This window comes from Pezoporus wallicus, unplaced genomic scaffold (genome assembly GCF_028554395.1).
Source record: "Pezoporus wallicus isolate ANWC-B61680 ecotype Strahan unplaced genomic scaffold, APGP_CSIRO_Pwel_v1 contig_13989, whole genome shotgun sequence".
Lineage (NCBI taxonomy): Eukaryota > Metazoa > Chordata > Aves > Psittaciformes > Psittacidae > Pezoporus > Pezoporus wallicus.
The window spans coordinates 42,876-62,669 of NW_026635865.1; the positions used below are offsets into that span (position 1 = coordinate 42,876).

Genomic DNA, 19,794 nt, shown 5'->3' on the forward strand with positions numbered 1-19,794 from the left:
ACCGCTGCAAAGTTCACTGTGTGCTGAAGATGACCAGCATCAGCTTTCTGTCCTGGCTCTTTGGCTGTGGGAGCAGAGCCCAAATATTCGTGCTCAACTTACTCTGCTGCTGCTCACCAAGAGCTGGCACAACAGATACTAGATTGAAAGGGAGGTTTAAGTGGGAAAGCAAGGAGCGACAGCGATGTGTGTGTCACCATTGCAAAGCTTGCTGTGTGCTGAAGATGCCCAGCGTCAGCTTCCTGTCTTGGCTCTTTGGCTGTGGGAGCACAGGCCAAATGTTCGTGCACTACTCACTCTGCTGCTGCTCAGCAGAGAGGAGGCACTGGAGATGTTGCATTAAAATGGACTTTTAGGAGATACAGCAAGGAGTGACAGCAATGTGTGTGTAACCGTTACAAAGCCTACTGTGTGTTGAAGACACCCAGCACCAGCTTTCCCTCATGGCTCTTCGGCTGTGGGAGAAGAGTACAAACTTTCATGCTCTACTCACTCTGCTGCTGAGCTTTCTATTGAATGCCCAGAAACAGCTATCTGCTCTGGCTTCTCCACTGGATAAGAAGATGCTGCCTGTTCGCACTTCGAGAGATTTGCTTCTACACTTTTTGGCAGGAAGCTGAGGAGCATTGACATGCTGGTGACTCTGCTGCAGTGTTCCCTGGCTGCTTCTGACGATCATTAGCATCTTTCTGCAGTGGATCCTCAGATCTATATTTGTTAGCTGGACGTTTGGATTCTGTGAGCACTCCGCCTGGAACTTGCGAGGGAACAACAAAGAGGAGCAGTAGGATGATGGACTTTACATTAAAAAGGTAGTGCACTTTGGATGTGGCTTACACTGGAGCACATCTCACTCTATGCTGGTGATTCCCAGCACCAGCTTTCTGGCCTGCCACCTCCAGTGTGTGAGCAGTGGATGGAGTCTGCTCTTGAATTCCCAGAAACTGCTATCTGCTCTGGCTCCTCCCCTGGAGAAGCAGATGCTGTCTGTTTGCACTTTGAGAGCCTTGCTTCTAACGTTTTAGAAAGGAAACTGAGGAGTATTTGAATTTTGGTGACTCTGCTGCAGAACTCCCTGCTTGCTTCTGATGACCACGAGCAGCTTTCTGCTCTGGCTCCTCGTATCTGTATGCATTAGCTGGAAGTTCTCAGTCTGTGAGCACTGCACCTGCGTTTGGTGAGGGAACATCAAAAAGGAACTGTAAGATGGACTTTTTTTATAAATGTCGTGCGCTTTGCCATGTTGCTGAAACTGGAGCGCAGCTCACTCTGTGCTGGTGATTCCCACCACCGGCTTTCTGGCATGCCACTTCCACTGTGGGAGCAGGGGATGGAGCCTTCCTTCATTTGAATGCCCAGAAACAGCTATATGCTCTGGCTCCTCCACTGGAGAATCAGAAGCTACATGTTTGAGGTTCCATAGTCTTCTACCATTTCAGGCAGGAAAGCTGGGATGCCTTGACATGCTGATGACACTGCTGCAGAGCTGCCTGCTTCCCACTGATGCCGCAGAAGCTGTATGTTGGCACTTGGAAAGCCTTGCTTCTGCTGTTTTAGACAGGAAGCTGAAGTGCTTTGAAATTCTGGTGACACTGCTGCAGAGGTGCCTGTTTGCTTCTAATGCTGAGGAGCAGCTTTCCACTCTGGCACCTCCACTGGAGAAGCAGAGCTGTATGTTTGCACTTTGAGAGCCATCCTTCTACCATTTTGAGCAGGAAACCTGGGGTGTCTGGACATACTGGTGACACAGCTGCAGAGATCCCTGGTAACTTCTGTCTATGAACAGCAACTTTCTGCTCTGGCTCCTCGGATCTGTATGCATTAGCCAGACATTCTTAGTCTCTAAGTGCTGCGCCTGGATCTTGCAAGGGAACATAAAAGAATCTCTGTAAGAAGAGGGACTTTACATTACAAATACTGTGCGCATTGCATGTTGCTTACACTGGAGCACAGCTCACTCTGTGCTGGTGATTCCCACCACCAGCTTTCTGGCCTGCCACCTCCACTGTGGGAGCAGGGGATGGAGCCTTCCTTCATTTGAATGCCCAGAAACAGCTATATGCTCTGGCTCCTTCACTGGAGAAGAAGATGCTCTCTGTTGGCACTTTGAGAGCCTTGCTTTTACCATCTTAGAAGGGAAGTTGAGGAGCCTTTGAGGGCAGGAAGCAGAGACAGGACGCCTGACCCAAACTAACCAAAGGGATATTCCATAACACAACACATCATGCCCAGTATATAAACTGGGGGCAGTGACCCGGAAGGGCTAGATCAGTGTTCAGTCGGGCTGGGTATAGGTCGGCGGGTGGTGAGCGGTTATATTCTCTTCCCTTGTTATTTCCCTTATCATTATTCTTATCGGTGGCAGCAGTAGGGCTTTGTGTTATACCTTAGTTACTGGACTGTTCTTATCTAAACCCATGGGAGTTACATTCTTTCGATTCTTCTCCCCAACCCTCGGGGAGCAGGGGTGGTTAGAGGGGGAATTGAGAGCTACACTGTGTGCTTCTGATTTACAGCTGGGCTTAAACCACGACAGGGATACACAGGATCTGAGGCCAGTTGTACCTCAACTGAAAAAGAGATACTGGCAGTCTATGAAGGGGTTTGAGCTGCTTCAGAAGTGATTGGCACTAAAGCATAGCTCTTCCTGGCACCCCAGTTGCCTGCGCTCACTGGATGTTCCAAGGCAACGTCTCCTCTATACAACATGCAACCAATGCTACATGGAGTAAGTGGGCTGCAATAATTACACAACAAGCTCGAACAGGAAATCCCAGTTGTCCAGGAATTCTAATGAAGTCATCATGGACTGTCAAAGATTTTGGAATGTCACCAGAGGAGGAGGTGATGGGTGCTGAAGAGGCCTCACCATATAATAAACTGTCAGAAAGTGAAAAGCAGTATGCCTTGTTTACTGATGGGTCCTGACGTATTGTGGGAAAGCATCGGAGATGGAAGGCAGCTGTATGGAGTCCTGGACAAGTTGCAGAAACCGCTGAAGGAGAGGGTGAATCGAGTCAGTTTGCCGAGGTGAAAGCCATCCAGCTGGCCTTGGGCATTGCTGAACAAGAAAAGCGGCCAGTACTTTATTTCTATACTGACTCATGGATGGTGGCAAATGCCCTGTGGGGGTGGTTGCAGCAATGGAAGCAGAGCAACTGGCAATGCAGGGGTAAACCCATCTGGGCTGCTGCACTGTGGCAAGATATCGCTGACCAGGTGCAGAACCTGGTGGTGAAGGTACATCATGTAGATGCTCATGCACCCAAGAGTCAGGCCACTGAGGAACACCAGAACAACCAACAGGTGGATAAAGCTGCTAAGATTGAAGTGGCTCAGATGGACTTACGGGGTGAGTGAGAGGGAGACTGCGTGGCTGGGCTTAAACCGCAAAAACAGGAAGCTGGGTTGCTGTTCAGACAAGAATGTAAGTGAGGCAGAAAAGGGTCTGGCTCTGTGGCAGAAGGTCCAGCCTTCAGTCACTGCTGGTTATGTTCTTCAGATGAAGCCATGAATGCATCAAGAAGAGAATGCTACAAGGAGCAAATCCCCAAACCAAGAATTCTTCCCATCTCAGTCAGTGCTGAGGGGCTTTAGCAATACTGTGTTCACAATCTTGTGTTTTTAGGCACCTAAACTAATTTATTGCTTGTTAGGGTTATGATGCCTCGAACTCTGGTATGCAACCTTCTCTGATATATTATTCTGCCACAAGCAGAGCTGCTGAGTAAGTTGTGCAATACCCTGCATAGGCTGAGGGAAATCACCTAGCTGAATTTGCAAAAAGTACCAGCAATTCCTGTTTTAACAGCAGTTTGTACATAGTCGGAAAAGCACTGAGGGTAATGCTTAACCTTTCCTTACAAGTGAAGTTTGCGTGCAGTTCTCAAGGTTCAGAAACGTCTCTACACGGAATTACACACATGCATTTAAACCTATCGGTCAAGTGCTAGGAGATAAATTGCTTAACAAACAGGAAGAGTTACAGTATTAACAATGAAAAGCACATGAATGATGGTCACTGCAGAAAGAAGGTGACATATTTGGCTACAATAGGATTTGTTTGACTTTGTCGGTTGCTGGTGCCCTGTCACATGTCACAGGTAGTTCAGTCTTCAGGGCCCCCAGCACTTACACTCTTGCAGGGACCGACCCCGCACCTAGGGGATGCTCTTCTGGGCAAGAGTGGAGGTGACCTCTGGCCATGGCTCATGCCTCTCTTTCAGGCTCAGCCAACCCGTGCAGACTGCCCGGGCAGGAGCAGCCCTTCCCCACAGCCTGGGCACCCCCAGTCCCTCAGGCACCACCAGCAGGTATGGCACTCCTCTCTGCTCTGGCACCCAGCACCTTCCACACCTTCAGCATCCCGAACCCCAGGTACTCCCGGAATCCCCACATCCCCTGTCCCCTCCGCAGATAGGGCAAGGAGTTGGTGTCCCTCACCTGATCTGGCTGATTCATGCCCAGCAGCTCCCCTTTCCAGACAAGTTCTCAAAGGCTTGGTGCCATCTCTCTCGTTCCACCTCCTGGAAGCAAGACCTTTCCTGATTTTCAACATCATCCCACAGCACAGCAGCTCACCCCATGGGGAGTGCCCTGGCCACAAGCTCTCCATGTGCCTGGCACAGAGCCAGAGGATATCAACAGTGGGGCCAGCTCAGTGGGTGTTCCTGGAGGATCCCCCCAGCTCATGGTCTCAGTCACCCATGCAGGGCTTCAGAGGGCTCCATGTGGCTGCCTCTTCAACCCCTGGGTGTTCCAGAAGCTGTGGACTGTCACCAATGTGTTTCCACCACACAGCTCCATGCTGGGCCAGGTGCTGCCCTCTGGGGCCTTGGGGACTGTGGGCAATGACATCCACCACAGCTTCTCTGCTGCTTCCCATGGCGATGTCTCATAGAGGGTGTCCCTCAGGGTCCGTAGTAGTCTTTGGAGGACAGTGTCCTCAGGGAAGTGTTCTCTGAAGTCAGCCCCATGGCAATGGCTCCCTGGAGATTTGCCTTCGTGATTACATTTTCCCCATTCTAAAATGAGTTGAGGGGGAGTACCGCAGTTCTTCATGTCATTTATTACGTATTCCTAGTGGACCAGTTTCCCTGGACTTGCACGCAGCTCTACAACTGCATGTGTCTGCACACACACAGGCTGTCTGCAGCAATTTATGGGATAATGGTTAGCAATTCCTCACCCCAGTCCTCAAGGTAATGAACAGAAGAGTCTTATCCCAGCTCTTTCCCACTCACTTTTCATGATTGAAATAACATGGCAGTCAGGTGAAGCTCCTGATGACTGGAAAAAAGGTAATATAACCTGCATTTTCAAGAAAGGGAAAATGGATGACCCAGGGAACTACAGACCAGTCAGTCTCACCTCTGTGCCTTGTAGTATCTTGGAGCAGATTCTCCTGGAAAGCATGCTAAGGCACATGAAAATCAACAAAGTGCTTGGTGACAGCCAGCATGGCTTCACTAAGGGGAAATCCCTATGATGGGGCTACAGAACTGATGGACAGGGGCAGAGCAGTTGATGTCATCTACCTGGAACTGTGTAAGTGTTTGACACTATCTCACACGACATCCTTGTCTCTAAATTGGAGAGACATCAATTTGATAGGTGGAGCACTCAGTGGATAAAGAACTGGCTGGATGGCCACACGCAAAGAGTTGTGGTCAATGGCTCAGTGTGCAGCTGGAGACCAGTAACGAATGATGTCCCTCAGGGATCAGTGTCGGGAACAGTCTTGTTCAATGTCTTTGTCGGTGACATGGACAGTGAGACTGAGTGCGCCCTCAGCAAGTTTGATGATGACACCAAGCTGTGTGGCTCGGTTGACAGGCTGGAGGGAAGGAATGCCATCCAGAGAGACTTTGACACACTCATGAGGTGGGCAGATGCCAACCTTATGAAGTTTAACCATGCCAAGTGCAAGGTCCTACACTTGGGTTGGAGCAATCCCAGGCACATCTACAGGTTGGGCAAAGAAGAGATTCAGAGCAGCCCAAGGAGAAGGACTTGGGGGTGTTTGTCAATGAGAAACTTAACATGAGCTGGCTTCAGTGTGCACTCACAGCCCAAAAAAGCCAACTGTATCCTGGGCTTCATCAAAACGAGTGTGACCAGCAGGTCGAAGGAGGTGATCCTGTCCCTCTACTCTGCCCTCATGACACGTCGCTTGCAGTATTGTGTACAGTTCTGGTGTCGTCAATATAAAAAGGACATGGAACTGCTGGAACAAGTCCATAGCAGGGCCATGAGGATGATCAGGGCACTGGAGAGATCAGGGTACGTATGAGAAAGTTGGGCCTGTTCAGCCTGGAGAAGAGAAGGCTGCGTGGAGACCTCTTAGCAGCCTTCTAGTATCTGAAGGGGGCCTATAAGGATGCTGGGGAGGGACACTTCATTAGGAACTATAGTGATAGGACAAGGGTTAATGGGTTAAAACTTAAACAGGGGAAGTTTAGTTTGGGCATAACAAGGAAGTTCTTTACTGTGAGGATGGTGAGGCACTGGAATGGGTTGCCCAAGGAAGTTGTGAATGCTCCATCCCTGGTGGTGTTCAAGGCCAGGTTGGACAGAGCCTGGGGTGGCATGGTTTAGTGGGAGATGTCACTGCCCATAACAGGGGGGTTGGAACTGGATGATCTTAAGGTCCTTTTGAACCTTAACTATTCTATGATTCTATCCCTCAGGCAACGGATGGTGGAGTCCCAGTTCAGCTCCTCATATGCAATGGATATTGGAGTCTTATATCAACTCCTCCCACCCATCTCTGAAACAAAAGATGGATTTCCAGCTCAGCTCAGCTTCTCAGACCAATGATGTCTCATACCACTCAGTGTCTCAAAGATTGTTCTGGATACTGGTGGTTTTAGAAAAGAGATAGTGCAAAAGAGGCCAAGAAATGAAAAGAGCAGTAGTTTAAACTATTTCTACAACCAGTGGTTTCTGTGGACATACTAATCTGATTTCCTTAGTTCCACCAGGAGAGGCAGTAGCTACAAATTGCACATTTGTTACAACACTCCAAATTAATTGAATGGGACAAGATAATACAAGGTAAAAATAAAAATCATTGAAAAAGCCATGTAAGAAACAGAATAAATTTGTTTAACCCACAGACCTCCAGGAAGCCAGGAAAAAGGGTCAAACTCACATCCTTTCCAGGAACATGAGCCAATTTTCAAATTCCGGATGTGATTCGGTTTGCTACTTAACCATTATAAATTTTCAAAAACAACTGAATAATTTAGTTTGCCACAAGCCCTCCCTTCCATGGCTCGCAGGTAGTCGAGAACCATGCAATGTTTAAATTTTGCTGTCCACATTTTCCTGGCCTGCTTGGCTAACAGATCAAGGGCACAGTTCATTCGTAACCAGATAATGCAATTTAAGTTATAAATAGGTTCTCGAGCAGAGCTGACCAGTTCCGTAGGATTCCCGGTAGCCGGTCTGTCATGTTTTGTTATTTGCTACAATACTGGATTAAAGACTGAGCCACATGGGGGCCACCAATTCGTTCACTGCATTTCCTGGAATTACAATATTTGCAATTTAATCAGGCATACACTTCCTTGCTGGGTGGTTGTTGAGGGGGTCTCTGGTGGTCTTCACTAGTCTTCTTCACTCGACCCTTTGATGAACCTCTGTGCTTACACATGTACAAAAGACTTTCATGAATTACCTGACAACTACATCCAACTGAGGTCAATTTGCTCTGATTTGTTCATTACCTTGAAGAACCAGCCCCATTGGCTGTGAGAGCAAGGGTTGGACATTCGTGCTCTGCTCACTGTGCTGCAGGATGGCCAGGAGTGGACCCTGGAGACTCAAATGGACTCAAATTGGACTCAAATGGACTTTTAGGTGGGAAAGCAACAAGCTAGAGCAATGCAGGTGGCACTATCACGGAGCTCACTGTGTGCAGAAAAGGCTCAGCAACAGCTTTCTGTCCTGGCTCAGTTGTTGGAACAGGGGCCAGATGTTCCTGTCCTGTACTGTGTGCTGCAGGACAGCCAGGGTTGGGCTTCATGTAGGCTGCACGCAAGTGGACTTTTATGTGGGAAAGCCAGGAGCAAGAGCAATGCAGAAGGCACTGTTGTGCAGCTCACCTCGTGCAGGACAGTTACAGCAGCAGTTTCTGTCCTGGCTCTTCAGCTGTGGGAGCAAGGGCAGGACACTCGCGCTCTGCGCACCGTGCTGGGTGACAGCTCCGGGCAAAGCCTTCCTCTTCCCTGCTCCCAGGGCTTCCAAGAGGTGGAAGAAGATGGAAGAGGTGCCGGGCTCCCGGCAGTGCAGGTTTGCATGCACCGGAGGGTGGGAGCGGGGTGCTGTGGGGTGATGCGCCCCATGTGCCATCCCCAATCCCTTCTCCTGGGGAAGAGGGTCCGAGTGGGAGCTGAGACCGCCCGCTCTGTGGAGGATGCAGTGACTTTGGGAAAGCCCTCAGCCGCAGTAATCTCCGCTGCTCTCTCCGGGATCCAGCTGGAGGTGGCTTTTGAAGCGGACTAATTACCTGGTGAGTATTGTCTCGGTGCGATATGGTAGACCCCAGCATTTGGATTCTCTGGTGCTGACACTGTGGAGGGGTCTCCCCACAGCCCCCTGCACCTTTGTCCTCACCTCCTCATCCTCGCCCTTCTCCTCCTCGTCCCTGGAGAATGTGGAGGACTCGGGGCTGGACTCTCCATCGCACCCCTCACCTGGACTCTCCCTGGACTCCAGGCCTTGAATGCTGCAGCCGGCTATGCTGCAAAGCCCCTTCCTCAAGCAGGGCAGCCTCCCAGAACTCCCCCCGCTGGCGGTTGCCATCCCTGGCACCGAGGGGCTGTGGGGAGTCTCAGCGCGGGGGCCCTGGGATGAAGCAGCCGCACAGCAACCTGACAAACCCCCTCGCCTGACCCCTTCAGGGAGCCGCTGCCATGGGTCAGGACCCGCAGCCCTGGCAGGGACCAGCCCCATCCTTCCTCCAACTCAGCTTCCTCCTCCTCATCCTCCTTTCCGGCACCTCCCAGGAGGGAGTCCTCCAGCCCCTCGGCATGGACCTACCAAGGGTCGGGGTTGAGGCTGAGCGAGGGCATCGCGTCCGTGGCTCCCCCCCCCCACAACCAGCTGAGTGACAGTGTTTGCAGGAGTTGCTCCCATTACCCTTAATTCTGTGTCCCCCCCGCCTAGGGTCTCAACTTAAGAACAGGTCTGAGACAAGACAAAACTCATTGCATGGTTGAGACCCCATAGAGGCCCCCTGAGGAGCTCTGCCATGGTAGCATCCCAGCGCCCAGCTCCTCATCGCTCCATCTCCCAACTTCCAAGGATACTCAGTCCTACTTCGAACCCCAAAAAACCCATGTACCATGGCGGCACAGTTCAGCAGTGAGGGCAGCACACTGTCAGGTGTCGAGGTGGAGCTGGCGAGTGCTAAGCTGCATGTCACTGGTCAAGAAGAGGTTTGCTACAGGGTAGAGCTAGAAGAGGGCCATGAGGCGGAGTTAGGGCCCTCTCTTCATCCGCTGTGGCCCCTAGGTACATGGAGTCCCTTCCTTGGAGAGAACAGGGTCTATTCCCCACTCTTTGGCTTGCATGGGGGCCCCTTTCCTAGGGTGCACAAGGGTCCCTTCCCTGCTCCTCATGGCTTCAGGGTGCACGGGGTCCCTTTCCCAAGGTGGATGGGGTCCTTTTGCCACTCTATTGGGTGCATGGGGTCCCTTTTCTTTGGTGCACAGGGGCCCCTTCCCTGTTCTCTATGGCCCTGGGGTTCATGGGTTCCCCTCCCTAACACCTGAAGCTCCATTGTGCAATACCCTATAGCAGTGTCCCATAGGGATGCCCAGCTCAAGAGGGTGCAGTTTGAGCCCTAGCCAGTGACCATCCCTGTGCTGGATACACGCCCCCAGCCCTTGCAGCTGCCTCTCACTCCCTTTTCTCCATAGGGATCTAAACTGACTCCCTCTGGGGTTACCCCTTGGTTGTGTGTGAAACACTGGATGAAGGCTGGTTGGGGAGGGGTTGCTGCCATGTGGGAGCTGCCCTTATCTCCCTCTGCCCCCCCTGGTCCATGGATGTCACCACATCCCCTCCACCCTCCCCTGTGCTGCTCTTTTATTAAACATTTAATTTTCTAATCCCCACCCCTCCTCCTCTCCCCCCACCCCATTGGCACCTGCCTGTGTTGTGCCCCAGTGCCCGACCCCATGGCCTCCAGGCTGCTCCATGGGAATGGGGCTCCAGGGATGAGGGAAATTGAGGCATGGAACGAGCAGCACTTGACTGAACCCTGTCCTTGCACCCAGGGGTGCTCCTGCCCAACCTGCAGCTGGTGGATGGAGGGAGTGATGGATGGAGGAAGGGATGGATGGAGGGGTGGGTGGACGGAGTGATGGATGGATGGATGGATGGATGGATGGATGGATGGATGGATGGATGGATGGATGGATGGATGGATGGAGTGATGGATGGATGCATGGATGGATAGATGGATGGATGGATGGATGGATGGATGGATGGATGGATGGATGGATGGATGGATGGATGGAGTGATGGATGGAGGATGGATGGATGGATGGATGGATGGATGGATGGATGGATGGATGGAGGAGGAAGGGATGGATGGAGGGGTGGGTGGACGGAGTGATGAATGGATGGATGGATGGATGGATGGATGGATGGATGGATGGATGGATGGATGGATGGATGGAGTGATGGATGGATGCATGGATGGATGGATGGATGGATGGATGGATGGATGGATGGATGGATGGATGGATGGATGGATGGATGGAGTGATGGATGGAGGATGGATGGATGGATGGATGGATGGATGGATGGATGGATGGATGATGGATGGAGGATGGATGGATGGATGGATGGATGGATGGATGGATGGATGGATGGACGGACTGTACCCAGCAGGAACTGAATACCTGCAGAACATCCCTGTGCCTCTGGGGCTCAGTGCTCCCAGCTCCAGGAGAGGTGCAGGGTGTGAATGGCCCCAAGCTGCCTCTGCAGCAAGGTACCAGTGGGCTCTTGGGGAGTTCTCCAGGGGCTCAAGCTCCTTGCAGTGCAGCAGGGTCCACACCAGTGCTCCCACCACTGTTTGGTGCTGATGAGCTCTTGTTGGGGTCTCCATGTGCTGCCCAGGGGACCCCTGTCCTGAGGCTTCTTCTCTGAGGGTTAGGGTTGCTCACAGCAAACCCGGACACCCAGGACCACAAGGGGGGACCCCTCTCTTCACTGTGAGGCCAGTGTGATGCTGAGCTCCAGTTCCCATCCTGGGCACTGCCAAGTGAAACCGTCTTGCCCCTGGCCCCATTTCTGCCTGATTTCACCCCAAATCTTCCGTCCCATGTCCAGAGGAGCCCTGAAGAACTGGATGGAAAGCAAACAAACCAAACTTTACTAGAACCCCAAATCCCACTGTGGTGGAGTTAGTGACAGGCAGAAGAGGGGGAAAAAGGGGGAGCCAGAGTGGCACTACATGGGGAGGGTGATGGGGAGCGTGTCCCTGTAGCCAGTAAAGCCAAGTGAAGCATCCACATGCTGTGCGCCTGGTGCTGGGGAGGGATGGGGGGAACTGGGGTCACTTCCCTCAGAGTTTGCTCCGTCCATCCCGCAGCACCTCAATCCTGGGGACCAGCTCTCCAAAGGTGGGTCTGGCACTGGGGGTGAAGGCCCAGCAAGTCAGCATCAGTGCGTAGACCTGGGGGGGCACACAAGGGATGGTTCCATCAGGTGCAGCACGGTGGTGCCCCCCCCCGCCCGGAGTCCCCACCAGCCAGGGCAGGGCTCTCACCGCCTCAGGACAGCCACATGGTGCCGGGAGGCGCCTGTTGTCCTTGAGGAGCTCCAGCAAGTGGCAGATGATCTGCGCCGTCTTCTCAGTGCCCATCATGCGGAGGAACTCCTGTGGGCAGGGGGATACCCATGGGCACAGGGCTTATACCAAAGGCAACAGGTCCAGGGTCAGGCTTTCACCTCTGAGGGGCTCCTGATCTTGTTGCTGTAGGTGAAGAGCTCATAGAGGAGGACCCCAAAGCTCCAGATGTCGGATGCTTGAGAGAAGACATTGTCCGACAGGGACTCGGGTGCATACCTGCCACGGGGAGGATACTGAGCACCGATTGCTGAGGGACCAGCACCACAGCTTCCCTCCAGCGGCACCTCACCAGAAAATGGGGCTCTGGCCGGGCTCCCGCACCACGTAATAGTCCTTGTCCTTTGGCAGCAGCTTGGCCAGCCCGAAGTCCCCAATCTTGACATGGGTTTCACTCTCCACAAGGATGTTCCTGCTGGCCAGGTCCCTGTGCACACAACGCTGCGCGCCCAAGTACTCCATGCCCTGCCCAAGATGCAGCCGCTCACAGCAACCCAGGGACTACAATCTCTTCATCCCCATCTGTCCCCACCCCACAGGGCAGAGTGGGACCCCTTTGATCCCCATGGTCCCACCTTGCAGATCTGCCAGGCGTAGAGGAGCAGGGCCCTGTGGTCCAGGCGGGGCTGGTTCTTCTGCAGGTAGTCCCGCAGGCAGCCGTTGGGCAGGTATTCCATCACCAGCCGCAGCCTGCGGCATCCTGCAGCCACATCCATCACACTCCAGCTGGGATGCAGGGAAAGCATCCCTGCCCACTCCCTGCCCTATGCTCTCACCCCGGCTGTAGCAGAGCCCCCGGTACTGGACGATGAAGTCGTGCTGCAGCGAGTGCAGAATCTGGATTTCCTTCTCAAAGTCCCTCAGCTCCTTGGCCGAATCCTGCTGCAGCTTCTTCACAGCCACCAGCTCACCCGTGCTGTCACCCAGAGGGTCATAGCGGCACAGCTCCACGCTCCCAAAGTTACCCTGGTGGGGATATGGGATGCTGGGGTTCCTTGATGATGGGGGTCCCCATCATCTTCCCAGTGCCCTTCCATATGCCACACAGGGCACAAACTACTCAGCTTCACAGGGCAAAGCAGAGGATGTTTCATGCCCCACATGCCGGTAAGGAAGGGTGTGGAGGGGGTGCAACTCATGCCCTAATTCTGGGGCTCCCTCTGCCCCCACTCACCTTGCCCAGCAGTGAGATGTACTTGAGGTGCCGCTCCTCAAAGCATGCGGGGTCCTGGCACATGGCAAGGGGCTCGCACCCCCAGAAGCTGTCCCGCAGCACCGCATCAGCAGGGGACAGGTCCGAGAGCAGTTCATAGTCTGGGGGAGGCGGGTGTGAGGGCCCCAGGGTGTTCAAACTCCATTACCCCCCTTCCCCATGTCATGGGCTCACCGGAGGTAATGAGGCTGTTGAGGTCGCGTATGAGGGCACGGAAGCAGGGCCGGCACCAGGGCTCATAGTCCATGCACTGCGCGATGAGCGTGGCCAGCTCAGTCCACTTGGGTGCAGGGAGCTGGAGGTTACTCGCATAGAAATCCAGCTTCTGCAGGGGGGGGAGATAAGGCTCAGGCTGGTTATGAGGTGCCCGGCCCTGTGACCCCCGCAAACAGTCCCTCACTGGGCTGTGCAAACCCCTCACACTGCCCAGGAACCAGATGGTCTTAAGGTCCTTTCCAACCCAAACCATTCCATGGCTCTATGGTCACTCAAAGGGTGAGGGATGTCAGGCTGGGGCTTGGTTACTGCTGGTGCCTGCAGCACTGGACCCACAACCACCTCAACACACCCTGAGGATGGGGAGAGCCCTGCAAGACCCCAGCACTGGTTGCCATGGTTGCCATGGCTGCCCGTCGCCCCAATGATGCCCCTTCTCTGGGGTGACCAGAGCCTCTTTCAGCAGAGAAATCCCAGGGTGGGATGGGCAGTGGGTGAGTGAGCAGAGCCCAGGCACAGCGGGATCTGGCAGGAGGGTTGGGATGCAGCAGGATGGGGCAGGAGGATGGGGCAGGAGAGTCAGGATGCAGTGGAATGGGGCAGGAGGGTTAAGATGCAGCAGGATGGGGTGCAGAAGTGCCAGGATGCTGTGGGATGGGGCAGGAGGGTCAGAATGCAGCAGGATGGTGCAAGAGAATCAGGATGCAGCAGGATGGTGCAAGATTTTCAGGAGGCAGCAGGATGGTAGAGGAGGATCAGGATGCAGTGGGATGGTGCAGAAGGGTTGGGATGGAGGGACAGGGCAGCCTCACCTTCTGGGGCTCCAGCAGGCTCACGGGCATGTTCCCACCACTGAAGATCTCCCAGAGGGTCGCCCCGAAGCTCCACTTGTCCGCGGGCAGAGCCAGGCTCTTGGGGTCCCGGAGGCACTCGGGGGCCAGCCAGGGGATGCGCTCCACCAGCACTGCGAACAGGGGCCCTGCTTAGCACCTACCGGGGGAGGTCTGGCACCCCCAGCCCCAGCACTTACTGTCCTTGGTCAGGATGGAGACGCTGACTCCAGGGTCATTGAGTTTTATGAAGGGGAGGCTGCCGCTGGCCACATCCCCCTCCCGCGTCAGCAGCACCTTCTTAGCTGAGATGTTGCCGTGCGTGATTTTCTTGTCCTCCTGTGGAGGGGAGAAGGATCAGGATCATCAGTGCAGCCCCAGCCCATGGGGCAGCCCCATGCATGAGTCTGAGCTGGTCCAACCAGGGTGACCCAATGGGGATGTGTGGGAACTGTGGGGATGTCGATGCACATGGGTGTTTAGGACCTATGGGACATGGTTTCATGGATGCTGAAGGATGCAGATGCACAGGAGCTATGGGACACGAATGTGCTGGAGCTGCAGGACATGGATGCATGGGAGCTGCTGGACATGGATGCATGGGAGCTTTTGGACACAGATGCATAGGTGCTGTGGGACATGGATGCATGGGTGCTGCAGGACACGGATGCATGGTGGCTATGGGACATGGATGCATGGGTGTTGTAGGACATGGATGCATGGGAGCTTTGGGATGTGGGTCCATGAGGGCTATGGGACATAGATGTATGGGAGCCATGGGATAAGGAAACAGGAGAGCCATGGGATAAGGACACAGGAAAGCCATGGGATAAGGACATAGGAAAGCCATTAGATAAGGACATGGGAGAGCCATGGGATAAAGATGTGGGACAGCCATGGGATAAGGACTTGGGAGAGCTGTGGGAAGTTGGCCCACAGGAGCTGCAGGACACGTGAATGCAGCTCACCAGGTAGTTGAGGGCATACGCCAGCTGCTTGGCCACCTGCAGCTTCCAGCTCGTCGTCACCTTGCCCTCACCTTGATTCTTCTTCAGGTAGAGATCCAGCGGTCCATACCTGACGTACTCCTGCACCATGATACCTAGGGGGGACAGAACAGTCAGGTCCAGCACATTCACATCCCATGGCTCCTGCGCATCACCCCAGCACTCACTGTCCTTCCCAAGGCTGACGCCGTGCAGCAGGACCAGATGTTTGTGGGAGAGCTGGCTCATGATGCTGGCGTCCTCCAGGAAGGACTGGATGGGAGAGGAGAGAGACTAGCTCAGGGAGGGCCATGGGGACCTGTCCCAGTGCTGGGCGCTGGGGCTGCTGCTTCCTCACCTCAGAGCAGTTATGGTGGCTGCTGTCCATCACCTTGAGCACCACCGTGGTCTGGTGGCACCCGTCCTCCCCCTGGTCCCGCTTGATGCCCTTGTAGATGTGGGTGAAGGAGCCCTGCCCCAGGCTCTCGCCCTGCAGGAGCAGGGGACACTGGTGTAATGGGGGTCCGTGCCCGTGTGCTCCATCCCACCATTGCCTCATGGCCCCCCTCCGTACCTGAACAAGGCTCTGGGGGTCGATCTTGTGGAACATCATTTGGTTGAGGCTGCGGTGGGGAGCGCAGGGGGAGCTGGGGGGGTGGGGGCAGCTGCTCCGCACGATCAGCAGGTTCGACTTTTCTGGGGGGAGGGGAACGGCCGTGACACACTGTGACCTCACACAGTCTGCCCTGTGATGTCACAGCCCGCCCTGTGACATCACAGCCCACTCCATGATGTCACAGTCCACCCTGTGATGTCACACAGCTCATCTTCTGCCATCACAGAGCCCCACTCTATGACATTCTGTGACATCATGCAGCCTGCCCTGTGATGTCAGACAACCAGTTCTATGATGACTGCTCTGTGACGCCATCCAACACCCCTCTGTGATGTCATTTGATGACATCATGTAGCCTGCTCCTAGAGACCACAGTGGTGACACACAGCCACGTGGCATCACACAACCCATGCAGTGACATCATGCCCGGTCACCTCTGGGCTGGGGGGGGCAGCAGGCAGCCAGGCTCATGGGGGCACCCTCCGCCTGCAGCCCACAGTGCCTATAGGTGCCCAGCAGCTCCCGCAGGCTGCAGAACCGCCGCGGCATCCCCGAGAGCCCCCAGCTCCCGTCCTTGTCCCTGCGGATCAGGCAGCGCTTGTAGTCCCGGCCGGAGAGTGTCTGCAGGGGGAGAGCCTGGCTCAGCGGCACGGGGACCCGCAGCAGCCCCCCAAGTCCCACAGCAGCTGCCGCAGGTCCGCACTGGTGCCAGTACCGATGCTGGTCTCACCTCGGTGCACACGGTCAGCAGGAGGCTGTCAAAGTCCTGTGGGCTGCGGCGTAGCAGGAACAGCCCCGGATGGCTCCCGGCCATCTTCAGCTTGTTCACAGCGAACTCGGAGCTGCAAAAGGACCCCCCACATTGCTCAGCCCTCCACCATGGCACTGCAGTGGGCCCAGCATCACCCGGAAGTGAGCAGGATGAGGACCGGTGTCTCCAACACAAGTGATTTCTTCCCCCTCCCTCCACCACCCGTGGGTTAGGGTGAACAAAGGAGGAGTCTCGGCACCCACCTGATGGGCCCATGGCACTGGTTCTCCAGGTCCTCCAGGAGCCGGGGGGGGGCCACCTCTTTGCAGAAGTAGTGGTGGGCATCGGCCGTCAGTCGGTAGTAGCCGTCGATGAGGGTCACGAAGGAGCATGCGTCCCGCAAAGAGGGGAACTCCACCTCCTGCAGCAGGGCTGGGTGTCAGCCCCACGGCACCCCCAGCCCCTGCTCCATGGGGATCCCCCAGACCCCACCCCCAGCTCACCAGCACCCGGTTGTCTGTCTTGGTGAGGGTGACAACGCGGTTCTCCACAGCGACCCCGTCCCCACTCGCCTGCTTGATGCTGATGTCGGCGATGTCGGGGAAGTCACAGAAGTGCTGTCGGCTCTGAGGGACACAACCAGCACTGACTCCACATTCCCACCCTCATCCCACCACCCAGCACAGTTCCACCCGCACCTCGGAGCCGCTGCAGCTCCAGAAGATGCCGTTTTCACCGGCCACATGGATGGTGATGTCTGTGGCAGAGCCGCTAGTGCGCACAAGGAAGCTCTCCTCAGCCCAGCGCCGCTGCAGCCGCTCCAGGTCCAGCAGGTACTTGAGCTTCAGGCAGCACCCATCAGTCTGGCAGCCCCCGAGCTTCCGCAGGGATTTGCTGAAGCGGTGCCGGATGCGCTTGCGGGTGAGGAAGCTATGCTGTTGGATCTGGCACCGCAGCGGCACCGGGATGCAGGACTTGTAGCTGCAGGGATGGGGTGGTGAGGCAGTGGTGGGTGCCAGGCTGTCCCAATGGGTGCTGCTCTGTCCCCATGGGTGCTGTGCTCTTCCCATGGGTTCCAGGCTGTCCCAATGGTTCCAGGCTGTAACCATGAGTGCTGGGCTGTTGTCACGGGTTCTGGGCTGTCCCCACAGCTCCCAACTCACCTGACATGGCTGAAGACCTCGCTGGGACTCTGGTGCTTCTCCTTGGAGATGCGCAGCATGTCCAGCACAGCCAGGCCCAGGCACTCCTCCTGCTGGGGCAGGCTCAGCACCATGGCCATGCGGCCCCCGATAAAGTCACTGCGGGACTGGGGAGGGCAAGGAGCTCGAGGGGTTCCTTGTGCCAGCCCCCTGCACCCTACACTTGAGGTACCCCAGGCACATCACATCCTGCTCCAGGCTCTGGTTTCCTGCTGCTGCCCAGGAGCTGGCTCTGTCCTGGGGCATGCACCCCCCCCCCACAGGGAACACTGTGACCCCCATATCAGCAACCTGGGGTGCCCCAGACTCAGTGTGGGATGCTCCAGCTGAGCTGAGGAGGAGGACCCATGTCCCACAGGCATTGTGGTGGGTGCTGGAGGAGGAGGAAGAGGAGGAGGGTGGCATGGCTCTGGGCAGTAAAGGGTATTGCCGCCTCGAGGTTAACACGTATCACACCCCTGAGATGCCACATGGGACTTCACCTGTGGTCCCTGGTGCTGGGGACAGGGATGCCAGCCTGAAAGGGCTCACCTGGGCAAAAAGGTAATCAATGACGGGGTAGTCCAGGACAGGGCTGGCCCGGTCGTTCAGCAGCTGGAAACGGTGGGACTGCCCCAGCCCACACCAGCTGGGGAACAAGAACCTGATGGAGAGAGCAGAGGAGACCTCAGCACCACATCTCCCACAGTGCATAACCTCTATCAGTCTTCAGAGACTCCCCAGGGAGCCATGCTGGGGCTGTACCTGATCCTGTATACCACGACCTGGCTGCAGGACTCATCGACATTGAAGAGGTGGTTGGGAGGGAACCAGCAGCTCAGGTCCTCAGTGGCCAGGGAGAAGAGCGGGTGGTAAATGGGCAGCACACCTGGGGACAAGAAGAGTGCCGTGACCCTCCCAGGGGACAGGTACATCCGGCACCCACGGCATCAGGAGCCGATAGGCACAGCTGGTACCCGCGGCACTGGGGCTGATTCTCACCGCAGGCTCTGGCAGCGTGCACACAGAGCTCCTCGGCCGTGTACTCGCCGAAGGTGAAAGTGAGGACACCAGCAGCGCCAGGGGGCACCCGGTGGTACAGGTACACTTGGAGGGTGCCAGTCTCAGTTGAGGAGAGGCTGCAGGAGCGCTCCCCGATCAGGGGGGTCTCCTCACCCAGCGGGGCCATGGTGGAGGCTACAACAACAGGGGGAGCTCAGCTGTGAACCTCACCCCCTTCCCCATAAATTTCCCTTTGCATCCTCCCTGGAATCAAACCCAACCACCGCACCCGCAGCACCTCCATTGCTGGGGTCAGCCTGTCCTGGTGAGGATGAAGGGGAAACTGAGGCACGCAAACTGTTTTGCAGGCATGGGTATAAACCCACCACCCCCTGCTGCTGTCTTTGTTCCCATGCCCTGAATCGGTCCCAGGAATGGACAGAGAGGACTCAGCTTCATCTCTGTGATCAGCCGGGCTGGATGGACCTCATGAAGCCCCCTGGGCTGGAACGGTACCTGCTCCCGAGTGCTCTGGCCCTGAGGAATGGGTCTGGCTCTGGGCTGTGCCACTGGATCAGGGCTCCTGGATTGGGGTTCTGCAGTCAGGATTCCTGGATCAGGGTCCTGGTCGGGGTTCTGGGGCTGTGTAAGCTGCTGCTCAGAGCCTATGAGGAAAGGAGAGAGTCAAAACTCCCCTTGGTGACTTCCTTCCTGCCCACAGCCTCCTCACAGGCGGCTTCCTGGAAAGGGGGGGGGCAGTTTGGGGTGCAAGGCAGAAAGGAGCCACCCGAGCTTGTAGGGACCAGCCGGGGGGTGAAGGGGCAGGGAGTGGGGCACCCCACTTGGTGCTGTGCACCCCACTGGGCACCCCAATGGACCCAGCTCCTTGCTGGTCCTGCCACAGCATCTGGTGCTGTGGGTACCACAGGGGTGGGCAGTGCTCTGCCAGGGCCCCATCCTGTCCCACCCCACTGTGCAGAGTAAGGGGCTAGGTGCTTCCTGCCACCCACTGCACCCCATTGCTGGAACCCTCCCTGCCCCACTGAGCCCCACTGAGATGGGCTCAGCCCCTTCACCCCAGTGGTGGCCCCGTCAGCCCAGCCCCATGGTGCTGCTGGTGCTGTTGTGCC

General features: G+C 55.7%; 1 protein-coding gene and 1 long non-coding RNA gene across 3 annotated transcripts; one reads left to right on the forward strand and one right to left on the reverse strand.

Annotated features, from left to right (window-relative positions):
- Window positions 1-11,370: 11,370 nt before the first annotated feature.
- On the reverse strand, window positions 11,371-19,724 carry JAK3 (Janus kinase 3). 2 transcript variants are annotated; one of them, XM_057398404.1, is made up of 24 exons: window positions 19,181-19,723; window positions 18,665-18,859; window positions 18,428-18,551; window positions 18,215-18,326; window positions 17,645-17,790; window positions 17,180-17,462; window positions 16,985-17,107; window positions 16,745-16,902; window positions 16,461-16,572; window positions 16,165-16,351; window positions 15,689-15,810; window positions 15,473-15,604; window positions 15,303-15,387; window positions 15,097-15,230; window positions 14,329-14,467; window positions 14,111-14,262; window positions 13,257-13,407; window positions 13,044-13,183; window positions 12,646-12,835; window positions 12,445-12,569; window positions 12,162-12,334; window positions 11,971-12,088; window positions 11,789-11,899; window positions 11,371-11,695 (listed from the first exon to the last, which is right to left on the reverse strand). In XM_057398404.1, the coding sequence occupies exons 2-24, from the start codon at window positions 18,849-18,851 to the stop codon at window positions 11,585-11,587; spliced, it is 3,315 nt and encodes a 1,104-aa protein (XP_057254387.1). In that variant the 5' UTR covers window positions 18,852-18,859; window positions 19,181-19,723; the 3' UTR covers window positions 11,371-11,584. The 2 variants fall into 2 exon arrangements, with proteins under 2 accessions (XP_057254387.1, XP_057254386.1); XM_057398403.1 differs by having other exon boundaries at window positions 15,097-15,387; window positions 19,181-19,724.
- On the forward strand, window positions 11,584-12,944 carry LOC130593345 (uncharacterized). The gene is made up of 3 exons (XR_008970786.1): window positions 11,584-11,675; window positions 11,797-12,322; window positions 12,409-12,944. It is a non-coding gene; the product is annotated as an uncharacterized LOC130593345 (long non-coding RNA).
- Window positions 19,725-19,794: the final 70 nt, after the last annotated feature.

What these genes read in the sequence shown, in the direction of transcription:
- JAK3 (XM_057398403.1), bottom strand. Translation starts at nt 18,851, where the DNA reads ATGGCCCCGCTGGGTGAGGAGACCCCCCTGATCGGGGAGCGCTCCTGC. An exon ending in CAACAGCCTCATTACCTCCG is followed by an intron (nt 13,184 to 13,256) that starts GTGAGCCCATGA and finishes CGCCTCCCCCAG; the next exon opens with ACTATGAACTGCTCTCGGAC. An exon ending in ACATCTCACTGCTGGGCAAG is followed by an intron (nt 12,836 to 13,043) that starts GTGAGTGGGGGC and finishes TATCCCCACCAG; the next exon opens with GGTAACTTTGGGAGCGTGGA.